The 14265-nt window shown below is 38.9% G+C and overlaps 1 protein-coding gene across 3 annotated transcripts in view; it reads right to left on the bottom strand.

Annotated features, from left to right (window-relative positions):
- robo1 (roundabout, axon guidance receptor, homolog 1 (Drosophila)) overlaps nt 1-14265 on the bottom strand; it is a 234593-nt gene that overhangs the window by 203457 nt on the left and 16871 nt on the right. For all 3 annotated transcript variants that reach the window (XM_023274743.3, XM_023274745.3, XM_035950236.2), the window contains exon 2: nt 8513-8637. In XM_023274743.3, coding sequence (XP_023130511.2) covers nt 8513-8600 — 88 coding nt within the window. In that variant the 5' untranslated portion in view covers nt 8601-8637. The remainder of the gene's footprint in view (nt 1-8512; nt 8638-14265) is intronic.

Genomic DNA, 14265 nt, shown 5'->3' with positions numbered 1-14265 from the left:
ATTGTTCATCCCCCTCTATGGGAGTACTTCAAATTCTCATAGAAAAAAATGGTGGTTTGCATACTGCAACATTTCAGTGACATACCACAGCAGCACAATACAAGAGAACCTGAGGAGAAAACATGCACTATTCAGTGTTGAGGCACTTTACATCTATTTGCTTCCTCTCGCTCACACATACTGTGTTTTAAAACAGCATATTCCCAATAAAGCTGTTCTCATTTGCATATTTCCCTGTTTCTGTTGTCAGACAGTGGAACAAGTGTGAAACAGTGACTGAAGCCGCTTATTAACACAACATGAGAACTAACAGTCATTTCCAAGCTGCTGATGTGCACTGCTTAAATCCTGATTTTCTATCTACAGCATTGTCTGACAAACTCACCATACACATGAGTCAATGACAGCAGCTGTGAGTCCAGCTATTTTAAAAGAAATAACGCTAGTAAGAAAAGAACAATTACACAATAAGAGGAAAAGGACTTTAGCTGGTCTGTGCTTGTGGAATATCCGTGGTGGCCATGCAGCTGTTTATTTAATGGACAGACTTCACTCTTTCATTTTGCTGAAGGGTACGGTAGAAGCTTTCTTTTGGAGTTGCAGGACTGACTTAAATATCAAACCATCTTTTTTTATTTATGTTTATAATGTTGAAGTTGCTTGTTCACATCCACAGTATTGCATTTTAATATACAAACTTTGATTTAGATTCCGTATTGTACTGCATCATACAATAACACACAGCTTGTCACAATAAAATGACCATAACTGAAGGGGCCATTTTCCTTTATTAGAGGAAAATTAATTGTTAGTATCACAGCCTACATCCCATTTTGTGTTGTTGAACAGGTTAAACAATGAACATTCTTATTAAATGTAGCAATGAAAAAACTGAGTTGAGAAAAGAAGCTAAAATGAAAATATTGCACTGACAGACAAGTGCGATAACCACAAAACCATAACTTAAGCTGACAAGACAGAGATTGGTTTACTTTGAGAAATCACTATGGACAGAGATCAGAGAAAAGGCTTAGTGCTGGTTTCTTTGACAAAGCTTTTTAATATGTCTTAACGGAATGAATGGTGTCACTAAATTGTATCGTTCAATAGAAATAAAACATTCGGTCGCAAGAATTTCATTATACAAAATGCCAAGCCTTCAATCCTTCCCTTTCTTCAATAACACCACAGTCTCCCTTGAGAAAGAAGAGTAAAACACAGTGTTGAAATGAGGATTTTTCACCTAAATACAATTACTGGGCATTTTGTAAAGTGCTGTATAAAGCAATCAGGAATCTCTCTTGAAAGTTGGCAAGGAGAGAAACAGGCTGAGTTTTAATGTCTGGGTATTTTATTTTGACTTTTTCATTGGTAAAAAGCTTTTTCTGCCCTTTGCCAAGCAAAGATTGTTGTATCCCTGCCAGTCAGGTTTTGAATTCTCTCGATGGGGACTGAAGATGAGTACAGTCATTCCTGAAAAATGGCTGTGACTCCACAGAGTCATGCGACGGATGCTAAAGCAGACGGTTTCATTTTTCTGGCTTTAGCTTCAAATTAAATCAGACATCAGAAACGACCTTCAGATATCAGCAAAGCCAATATGCTGACTAGGATGCATCTGAGAAAAAGACCAGTGATCAAGATTTATGGAGTGAGGCTACACTGTGTGTCAAGAGTGATACGTGTCTCATCAACGGTGAAATGAAATGTCAAATTAGTTTGTGTGTGTGTGGGAATTGTGTGTGTGCTTCAGCACATCTACACAAAAGCTCTAATGGCTGTTTGTACATAAGATCTAGACACAAAGAGACAAAAAAAACTGCAGTCAAATGAGACCCAGAGTGAGGGACTGAAAGGGAAGTATGAGTGTCAAATAGGGTGCTTATAGTGCAGAACACTAATAAGGAGAGCGTCAGCAGGACAGCGGCAGCAGATCCATTCTCCTCCGGGCTCCATCTTGGCAGTACCTGTTATAAACTTCCTCTACCGTCTTGCACAATTGGTTCTGTAATTTAAAAAGGTCAGCATGGCTCCTGTGTAATTCAATACTCTCATGGTGCTGTATTAACCACATATTTAATCACCCTCGGGGTGGTGTGCAAGCTGAATACTGAATGTAAAGGGAAGACGTGGGACCCACAGTACAACAGGGCCTGGCTCTCCCACCTGACACATATGACTCACAGTATGTAGAGGGGCAGCTTATCCAGTAAAATACCTTGTGTGTCCCAAAGAAAGGAAACTTTCTGTATTTTAAATAACACATTCAAATAAATATACTAAAGTAATATTGGATGGTTAGGGGAAAAGAGTTTCTTTTAAGTGGCTTGCACAATGGAAGAGTAATTAAATTTGTCCGAGTTGCACTGCGGATATGACAGATGCAATATCTTGTGTTATTGAGACAATCATTTTAAAGGACAGGCACACCAATGAATAATCTCAGTAGTATAAAGAAAACACAATATTCTATGATGAGACACACAGAGCCATAGCTACTGAATGTTTCCTTCAGTTTAATTCTCAACATGCTACAAAAGGCAAAATCTTTTAAGTCGACAAAAACTGTTGCCATGATTAAAAGCATTGACCTCCAATTCAGAGAAAAAAACCAAAACAAAATCTAAAGTTACACTGCACATAAAACACACTAGAATGTCTTCCTCCAACCCGAAAAATATGAGGCACCTGTAGCACTGAGGCTGGCAGAGTATTACGGGAAATTAATGATACTTCACCCAAAACAACCAAGTGAATTACAGTGAGCCAAGAACCACTGCACTCTACCTTCAGATGGGAGAGTCACAGATGTGGTCCAATACATTGCATATGATACTTGGCAAGAATGCAGCGTAATAATAAACCAAAGTGAAGAAATAATACAACATTTGTTTGCAAAATAAACGGCAGCCATTAAGACTAAAGATGCTCAATATATCTATGGAAATGGATACAAGATAAAATCATAGCAGCTGAGGTTGAATCTGGGCAAATGAATAAGACAATGTACCTTACAGTGTTTTTCTGATCAAGTCAAAGAGTACAGGTATTATATGCAAACTCCAAAATTATAATTTAAATCAGTAAAAGTTGGGAAGTTGTTAAATGAAAAATAAGTAAATAGCTGGAAAAACTACTTCTGTGACACTGAACTCATAGTTAATACGAACAATGGTCAGTTGTTTTCTTACACACCACAACAACTTCATAAAGGCCATTTCTGAGGTTACCAATCCTTCAATACTATGGACAGACAAGAACATTATTATTGACTGATTGCACAAAACACAGAGTGCTATATACAATAGCAACTTTGTGTAAATCTGTATTGTCCATAATATCAGTCCATGACAACTGCAGTGCAGTAAAGATTATGGCATAACTACACAGGAGACATTTAAACTGTGGGGCACTCAAAAAAAAGAGAAGAGATATAGCACCCTTAATGATGCAATCTGTGCAATTCCCCTGAAAAGCAGATCATGTGATAAATTAAGATTATCCTCAATATCAACACATCAGATTGCACACCTCTGCTCAAAACATTTTTTTTTTGCATCAAGTCTGTTTTCTTCCATTTTGTGCACTAACTATACTAACTGTGTATCAGGCTCTGAGCAAAGCCAAAACATGGGTGACCTGCACACAAAATGCTAAATCCATCCTTTGTAGACACAGTAGAGGACTGAGGCTACTGCTAACAATCTGCTCATGCTCTGCCTGCTAAACAGTTAAGATGAAGCAAAATCAGACTCCTACACACCCCTGCACCACCCTGACATCCCCAACATTAACTATCCACAGTGACACAAATAGTACTACCACCTTCACTGGCACTGAACACTGGTACTGGATGCAAATTATCTGCATTAGTATCACGCAGCATGAACATATTTCCTAGTCTGGTATCCAATGGAGTGAGACAGTGTGCAAAGAATACAGGTACACTGCTCATCAATCTGAGGGGTTAAACAAACTCAAAGAGTAAAAAAATGCCTTTCAAAAAAGGAAACAGGGAGTCATTGCTTTGGGAACTGCCAGTATTTACTTTGAGGCAGAGAAATTAAAAGAGCCGTCAGTCATGAAGAATGCAAATAAAAAAATCAAAGTGATGCCTTGGCATTTTTCGCTCATTGAAAGACAAGGGGAGTAAGACACATGGTCCTGACGGAATTCAGCTTTCCCACTTCAAGATATTTATGACATTTTTCTTACTATGCTGACACATGAGCAGAAAGTACAATCCATGACTTAGATCTCACAGTGCTCTCCGGTTTGGGTGAATTGTCACTGAAGCCGAACACCTGGCTTGAGGCACCAAGTACCTTACATATAAAAGAATGTCTATTTCCAAATCTTGGTTTCTAACATGAATACACTTACATAAACATCATTTGACACCTTAAATCTTGTGGGTATCACGTTGGATCTCTTCAGCTATGAGTGATGAAGATAAGAAAAACCCTTGGTTCTAACATTGATACCATCAGGGTGTTTAACAGAAGTGTCAATTCACTACAAGCTAAATTCAATCCTAATAAAACGCTTACTGCTGCCAGTCAGAGATCATGCTCCAAGGCTGTGATGAAATGCATTTTTGCAAGTTAGTGGTCCCACACTCATGTACACACATCCTCAAGCAAACACACATGCACATTTATATGATTGTCTTTGCCAGGACATTCATTGACACAATACCTTCCTGAGGCCAATGCACAAACCTGAACCATCACAGCTGAATGCCTGAATTGCCAGCCCATTTTGTAGAAAATAAAGGTCTGACTGCACTAAACTGTCATTCTTCTATAGAAAAGAAAAACAAAAAATGTTCTGTCCTGTTTGTAATTCTTTAAATCAATCACAGTCATCTTGGGTGGTTCTAAGTAAAGGGTATGGAAAATCCTGTGCTAAACTTGAAATAGTCAGAATGGTAGGTTGCTACTTGGAGTTTGTTGTTGGTTGAGAAGAAAAGCCATCTGAAATGAGACGTCAATAGCAGAGTTGTATCTGCACCCTATATCTAGTGAGTCAGACTACTGAATGCCTAACTTGAATCATGAGACCACGTCTTAACCCTAAAAAAAGAGTCTGGACCTCAATTTTGTCCCCATAGTGGCATGAAGTCACAATGGGTTGATGTGCAGTCAGCACAATGTCCCCACCAGTGTAAAAAAACAAACCCACACACACACGCTATTAAATCTGAGTAAAGAGAGTCACATAACGCCCTCTGCCTGACAAGTAAATTGCTTCGAAGATTGTGTTTGCAAAAAAAAAATACGGAAATAAAGGTGGTGGTGGCATGAATGTAAAGAAAATGAATGAGAAGTGAAAGGTAATAGTAAGAAGCAGAGGAGCCAGAATAAGTAGGTAACAGAAACCAGCAAGTGTGAAATGTTCTCCTAAGCAGGAGCGCATGGACCTGTCGACCAGTCAGATGACAGCTGAGTGAAACAAGGGAGAAATCAGCATTGCATAACTGAGATGACTGTCAGTCGTAGTGACAAAACATATAGTGTGGGAGCTTCCCTCATCTCAGACTGGGACATTTCAATACCATGACATATGAGGACATTTAAATTAGGGCTGATTTTGGGAAAATATCTAATGTGTTACACAAATGTATTGTGTAACAGATTTAAAACATGATGATCACTACATTACATGAGTTGCTATCAGAACATTAACTACTTCGCAATTATCTGCAAGGACAAGAACTTAATGACATGAACTGTTTCAAATATGTTGACTCCATTTTTTAAATGGCATAGAATGTATAACAACTACCACAAAAGCTATGGCTGTCTTAATCTAAATATATAAAGCAATTATAATCCCACAAAATGAATTGCAATAAAAAATGTATTAAAATAGGACCTTTCTAAGAACAACCTCTGGCACAAAAACAGATTGGTCATTTATGGCTTAGGAGTGACATTTGCACATTCTGCAATTAAAGTCATGTAATGAAAAATACATCTTGGGTCAGACACACTACATAATGTATATCCTAAATTGCAGCATTTGGAAGTTGCTAATTGCATTGTTTCAAAATGTGATTTTTTAAAAAAATAATTTTTTGGTAGGTCCCGATTTAAATCTCTTAAAAGTTCCCTGCGCAGAGCATAAGCCATGGAAGAGTTTGGCTTTATTAAAAGAGATATTTTGAGAAAAATCTCTTAAATGGCAAATGTCAGCAGAAAACAGTGATAAAGAAGTGCCCTCATTTCCATCTTGGTGACAGAAACCAATGATGTGTAGTACTAGTAATCCACACAGTCACAGGAATTTGATCATGACAATCTCACAATGATCAAGGATCAAAATGTACTGTACTGTTCACTACAAAATGACAAAAGTTAAGTGAGAAACTACTTCCATCATCTTCTAACTCTTACAAAAGATTCCCTATTTCTTGACTGGAGATTATAGGATGATTTTGAATTCTTTGGTTGTCTTGTGAACTTCAGTTTTTTGACAGATACCACAGAGTGCTTTGATAAAACCTTTCAGACTCAGTGCCTCAGTGAAACCAGGCCCTGAACACCTGACCACCATCACATGAGGTCAGGGACTGACCCTCAAAACAACGTAGTCCAGCATCTGTAGCACTAAAAACACAGAGCATTAAATAAGAATAAGTGACACAAAGGATTGTAACAAACAAGATAAACTGGCCACCTTTAATGAATATCATTAAGTAACAGAGTGAATATCCAGTCAAACTTTTATAGCATACCAGTAAAGTAGCCCTTACAATCTGCTTGTTAAAACTGATGTAACAAATTGCACTCAATTTGTTGAAGGAGATTTCACTTAACAGTAAAAGTTATTATGCACCAAAGGAACTTAGGCAAAATATATCTAATACTTTGTACAGTTAATTACTAAAAGTGAGCAATATGAACTCAGATTAGTATGAATGGTGGGAACACATCTCTAACAATTTTTAGTGACTGCTGCATTGAGCCGAACAATAACTGTGATAACAGTTAAAAATATTGTGGCAAGTGGTGACTCCTTCTTGATAGGAATCAGCAAGATAGCTTAGTTTTCCCCTTCACACAGAGAATTACAGTGAACACACCTATCTGTGCTAAGGCAGGGATTGTCATCAGCTCAGCAACCCACTGCACTCATGGTGTCACAGCTTCGCTAATCTAACATGAAGGTAAATTAAACACATGTGCAACTACACTGTAAACATAATGGAACAATGTGGAACAATTCAGTGCAACATACCATATTTGACATTTTCTAAGATCCATAAGCTTTGCTATGACATACCTGGAACTTTTCCAACGCGCATACTCAGGACGCTACAACAGACGACTGAATCTACTTAATTATTATTATATGACTAATTGAACTGGTAGTATTTACTCACTGTTATATATTTCATTTACTTGTCAAACAAAGAGCTTCAGTGTGTATGATATTACCTGTGCAGCATCAACCAAAGCCAGACAAAAGCTCAAACAAGAGGAAGAGGTGGCTAAGGTTGTAAATCAGTTTGACAAATATTGACAAATTGACAAAATTTGCTTTCACTTGCATTGTTATTATTATATGACTAATTAACTAAATTCTTAAACATTATTGTCGAACACAGAAGACGATGTCAATTTTGTGAACTTGTTCTTGCAGTTGTTACTGTTAACAAATGGGCAGTATAAGTATTGTATAAGTAGTGTATGTATTTCATTTGCTGACTAATGTACTTAAGTGAAATTAAAATTACTTGGATGGGTTATATTTACCCTCACAAAACCTATCTTTAGTATACTACAGATGTATTTTTCTAAATTCTTATAATTTCCTTTTACATATATGCTCCACTTTTACATTAAAACCCGTGAAAAAGTGCTCAGGTGAGTGAAAAATTTGCATAACTTTAGGATATCTGAGATATATTTTATATATTTTTATCTGTGTGGGGTCAGCTGAAGCTCAAACACTAGAAAGAGGTGACTGAGGTTGGAAATCAGTTTGATACATACTGACAAATCTGGCATGATTGCTATTTGCTTGTTAAATCACAGAGGTCTCAGATGTTTTTTTAAAACCTTTTACACAGTAAAAATGTCTAAACTGTACTCCATTCATTCAGTTCATAATTTCTTTATCTGAAGAGTCAGGAGCTTATCTCGGCATGCCTCTAGGACGGCTATCTTCTAGTAAATCTGGACTGGTTGTGCAATTAGGCTGAGCTTCATAGTTGCAAGGTTTTTCGCTTTTTGCATAAAATCTCACCTAGAGAAATGCTTATGCAGTCTAAAAGCAAAATACCAGTTGTGTGCCAAGATAAATGTTGCAATCATTGTGCCTAATGACTTTAGGATTTACAGCTACAAGTAAATACTGAAGCCAGAACAATGGTGTCAAGCATACAATAGTCAGACAAACACATGGACTGACAGACACTGACAAATAATGAGGATGGTGCCAAACCATGAAGTCTTTATCAATGATGAGAGGACATGGGAGTGCAGAGAAACATCAAATGTCCTACCTGGGACTAAAGGAACTTCTTGGCCTGGAGCCAGTCTGAGCAGAACCATGATGAAAAGGGGCGTGGCCCCTGACCATGTGCCACACATTATGACGATCACTGTCCTGGCATCACTCGATGTCAAACTGGGGAAAGAGAAAAATTAAACCGTTAAATCCTGCTACTGTATCTAGGATTTTTTTCTTTTAACTGAGTTGCAAAAACTAAAAAGGAAAATTGATATTCTATTTATTGAGCAGATTAAAACACCAGAGTAAAGGAGAAAACAACAAGTTGTTCAATAGCATGACCACAATACAAGCATCCCATTTCTAGGGCAATTTTCAAGGCACCAGTGGAAACAACGCATCCTTCACAACCAAATGATTCAAGATTCCCTGATGAGATCTTTTACATTGTAACTGTATGGTATTTGAATCTATAATTTATTATTCCAAAAGCTCCAAAAGACTAACTTTCTCTGATACTAAACTCTGACCTAGTATCTCCTTTTGTTCACAAAAACACAACAAATGCCTCTGTGTCAAATTGATTTCAGACAGGGGAGACAAAAGCGTCAGAGTTTAGCGGCGTGTGCGAGACAATGCCACTGTGCTGACATCACCTGCGCATAGTGACAGGGACCATCTGTAGCATGGAAATAAATTGGAGGATTCTCCGGATCAGCCATCTGTGGAACAACCTGTTCACCCTTGTTCGATTACATCCAGCAAGCCAGGTAGCCTCGGCTGCAGCGCCTCCCGGTCTTTCTCCGTATCTCTCTCTCTCCCTTTCAGACTCCCTTTCCTGCACTGCTACGCACAATGATTTTCTCTTTGCAGCCCTTTTTTCCAGGCATGACATACTCCTTGAATTGGATATGCTTCGACTAAAATATGATGGACTTGCTTTATCATAAATTCCAAGGCACCGCAGGAGTGACTGAGTCTCTACAAGCCTTGCATCTTTTGAGATGATGAAGAGCATTAAACATCGCTTCTCCACAGTAAAAGGTGAAAGTATGCAATAGTGAAAAGGAAAAAAATGCTCATTTTGCAATGCTTAGAAAGGTTTTGCACTCAAGACCACATTTTTTCCTACTATTGTACTATATCCTCCTTCCAATCATGTGTTAAATGTCTCTTAATTCTGCCAAACGTTCATGCCTTTTTAATTCATGCAACACCAAATGGACCAACTATTTGCCACCTATTACTGGAAGCTCCATCTTTTTGAGTCATCCTTTCTTCCTGCTCCTCTCACTCTCCATTCTGTAGTAGGTTTGCAGGAGAAAGAAGGCAAAAGCATACCAATTTGCTCTTGTAGCTTTTTTTCCTCCAATCTTATCTTCAGATACTCAATGGACACCCTTGCACACCTTTATATGCATTTCCTGGCTTCAGAATTAAAAGAGCCACTAAAAAGGCTGTCTATCAGATCAACCATGAGGAGCTCACTGGCGCAGTGTGTTATCATCACCTCATTCCTACAGTGTCACAGCAGAGCCAAAGAATTATGTGTTGTATTTGCACAATTGCTCCATTTGCATGTGATGAGGACAAGCGTGTCCCCAACTAAATGTCTGATAAAGAAGTCCTCGTTGTTAGACTACAAGGTTCCAGCGCATTCACTCCGCCTGGCCACCTAAACCCACATTTACACCAGAATCCTGGAGGAGTAGCGTACGGGGTTCTCCCATTTTTCTTGGTAATTGTGTCAGATAAACACTGCATCGTCCTCTTGCAGGCAATCTGATAAATACTCAATTACCAGTCAGGAGATGGTTGTGACAAGTGGGCGCCAGGGGTCTTTGGTTTAGAAATGTAGGATACATGGCAGCGAGGTGGCCTCCTTAACCCAAAAGCAAGTGAGGAGCTGGACTCGTAATTCAACTCATCACAGTGTCCCATTTGATTAATGAATGGACAGATGAGAGATAAAGGAAGATTTATCTGAGCTCTACCTCCTGGAAACCGCAAACACGTATGTGAAGATGCATCACAGTACAATCAATGACTATTCCTCTGTACTCATTATTAAGCCCGCTTCCATCAAAGGAAATGAGCATGTTTTACAAGACTTTTTTCAGTGGCTTCCTCTGCGTTCACTACCAATTCAGTTGGAGAGGAATGAAAGGCCCTTATTGTCTCTCTTTATCTGACTCAATGACTGCTGAATAGATCTAAGCCAATTAATCAGGCAGTGACAAGAAGCATTGCTGCTGGCTCAGTGACCAACTCCCACAAAAGACAGGAACCATCAGCAGAAGAGTCACTGCCCACAAATTGATTTTCAAATGCCTACTAAGCCAAGGCAATGTCATTCAAAACCTATGGTTGCTCACTGTGACACGTCCACATGACCCAAGCACCTAAACTCAACAGAAATCAGACCGGTCACGATGTCTTATCACTCTCACCATGAATGAAAGAATACAATTTTTCTTTTTTAGTTTTATAAATGACAAGTTTCCTGGTGGACTAAAGAGATGAAATACTTGTGTGCTTTATCCTTGAACCTGTCCAAGGCTCAGGTGAAATGGAGGATTTGCAGGTAATTTAAGGGGAAGCTAATTGGAGACCTATAAGTGTAAGAATGAACTTCACATTACCTCTGACTGAGACCTCTACTCATCACAGCTTAATCTATTTTGCTTTCATCCTCTGCTTCTGAAGCATGCTGCATATTTTTTCATAGACAACCCCAAAGTAAATCAGCTTGGGAAGCAAAAGCATTGGTTAACCGTAATTAGAACATGACAGCACATACAACAAGTACAAATTCAAGATTACACAGGCGTACACTAAGTGGATCTTATATTTTTGCAACATCCATCCTGTAGAATACAATTGTACGAGTGGAAAAAGTGATCCAACATAGATGTCTCATCTTTCTCTGAGCCTCTTGCTGGTCATGTGGTGGGGTTTGATTAGTCCAACCAACCTCATATCAGCCAAAGCTAGCACATATGAAATATCAGTAGCATGAATGAGTCAAATCAACTGAAAATTGTCCAATGTTAAGGTATTTTTAGCTATATTCTCACTTGTATTTCCTCCAAAACTGTTTCCTTGCTGAGCTGCAGCAGAGAGATGTATCCCAGCAGTCATATGCAAGCTTGCAAGCTTTCAGAACACAACACCAGCAAATAACCACCACTGGGACAAAGATACCTACGTGATATGGCTAACTGAGACTGCTGAATATGTGCTTCACTGAAGTTCTTGGGAAGTCTTATTTGCATGCAACAAGGACAGTAGAAACTGTCCTTTATTTTGAACAGTTTTTTTTTTTTTTATAGCTGTGTTAAACATAAACAGTACAGAGGTGAGGTACATTTATAGAGCATCTGAGTGGCATTTGTGTATTTGGAAAGACCTGAAAAAATCCAAACCTAATATTTAATTTGCATCTGTGCATTAACTGCTATTCCACTCGTCTTCTTAACATAGTTGGAAACGTCTGTAATAGCGTCATGAAAGTATGACTATTAAAAAGAGTGATTCAGTGCTCTCAGTTAGCTGTTTTTACTCTGCTGAATATGAAGTGAAACCTTCTTCAGTTCCTATATATGTAGTCTTTTTTTCCTGCACTGCTAATACTCCCACACCTACCCACAAGATAGTCAAGAGTATTGTACAATTTAAGTTCAGTACCAGGGGAAGAAAAGTTTAGACTACAGAGTTCAGCATTAATGTATGCCTCCACAGATCTCTATAAGAGTCTTCTAAAACACATACACTGTACTAAGGGGCATATGGATAACATAACCATTGACTGCAGTTCACTGCAATCTGCTTTGAATCAGTGAGACATAAAAATCAGCTTTAATACCTGTATAACTACTAACCAGGCCAAGTCTGAATTTATAAAACAACTGGTGCAATATGCTGCAATGAAGTGGTCAAAAATAACACATTAACATGTGCGTGGGATGTTAAAGGAATTAAGGAGAGTTAGTGTTGGTGCATATACGCACCTGCAAATCTCATTAAGCATGGTTTGTTGTGTTCTGCTTTGTCAGCGTCATATTTTGATGGATTGTTCCTGTGCCTCTCAAGCTCTCGGTTCTCTGTGTCACCATGGCTACTCCTTCCTCATAAAAACGCCAACACTGGATTAAGCATCTCACATTGACATTATGCGCCTTCACTTCATTACAATAAAAGGATTAACCTACCTGCGATCTGTAAAGTGATCTGTGGGAAGGGTGGACGACATGTGGCTGAACTGTCCTTCCCCCTTTGTGTAAATCACATCTCTTGTGCTCCTCCAAGTCCTGCCACTAATCATCCACACTCCTGCGGGGAACACGGTACAGACCGAGGCAACACCGAGGGACGAGAAACAAATCTGAAGCCATTAGGACGCCCTGTAGTTGACTTACATAATAGCATATGCTCCATCCATTCCACGGGGGAAGACAGTGCTTTACTGTCCCACTTTCTTTTCATTGCTACCATATGTCATGTAGTACAAGAATTGTTTTTAATGGTGGAAACTGCTTTAGACACTGTTTGTTCTTTTCTAGATGGAAGTTTATGTACTGGTATAGATTAGAAAGAAAATTTTGTTAATTTAATAGGAGTAAAGGGTCTTTAATTCCAAAATTGGCAAACTGATGGAGATAAGAAAAACCCAAATTAGAATAAATCAGAAGAGCTGAAAGCACTCCAGTGTGACTGTGAAGATGGGCCTGGTCACATGAGGCCTCCCCACAGTGATCCGTCTTCTCATGAATGTGATCTGTGATAAATTAAAAGCTGATTATTTCCTGGAGGGAGAAGCCAAGCGCTTGGCCCCCAGCCCCTTTGCTAGCGGTGATGGATTAGTTCATAGTCTGCACTATGGACCCGTCCCCACTGACTGCACAGCCACGGACGCCACGGGCTTAAGTGCCTCCTATCAGGATGCCATCTCTGACAACTCTTAATTTATTTGAATAAATGCGACACCATCTCTTTAAAGGACAGTTCCATTCTTCCAGGAGACAGATGGATGATTCTTTGATTTTTTTTCAAGTGGCATTACCATAAAAACATCCACCTCTATTTAGCACTGATGCACTGTATAGACATATACTTAAAAGCTGGGCAAAGTGCTCTTCTCTGTAAACAATAAGAAACATTTGTTTTATATCGTCAATAAAATAAGCCTTTATTAAATACAAACTTAACTATATTTCTTTCAAATGACTTGAGCTTATAAATGAGAAGACTTTGTAACTGAAACGAGCTGATACCCAGTAAGAAAGGTTTCTCCAAGAAACGGTTTTATTGAAGTCAGAGAGTACTAGGGAGCTATAGGTTGTGTATGTGAGCTCAGGTGCACTGTCCATGGGCTTCCACATAGCTGGGTTTTTACATTATGGGGCCATTCTCATGTGTCTGAACCATTTTCCCTGGGTTGGCATCATTTGGAGAGTCTACAGCGCAATTTGTCTGCAGTGATTGGGTCTGCTTGGGTGGGAACAAAGGCGGTCAGTCTGGCTATTGTGTCCTTTTGTGTCCCATATGTCAGAAGTCTGCTACACAAACAATGCAGCAACCGCCAAGAGCACAACAGTCATTATCTGCTGTAGAATCGCTGTCATTATCCTGCTGCAATCATAACTCTAATTACAAAAGTTGCTTTGTAAGCAGGTAGATTATGCAATGTTAATTATGCACCTACAATGCGGCAACCTTGTGTTAAAATGCCACTTGCTTTTGTCCCCTGCACAAAAGCAGCACACGTCTTACCCTCTGCCATATGCAAAGCAACACCAAGTCCCC

This window comes from Amphiprion ocellaris, chromosome 7 (genome assembly GCF_022539595.1).
Source record: "Amphiprion ocellaris isolate individual 3 ecotype Okinawa chromosome 7, ASM2253959v1, whole genome shotgun sequence".
Classification (NCBI taxonomy): Eukaryota; Metazoa; Chordata; class Actinopteri; family Pomacentridae; genus Amphiprion; species Amphiprion ocellaris.
The sequence above is the reverse complement of the archived record's forward strand: the minus strand, read 5'-3'. Positions and strand labels throughout refer to the sequence as shown.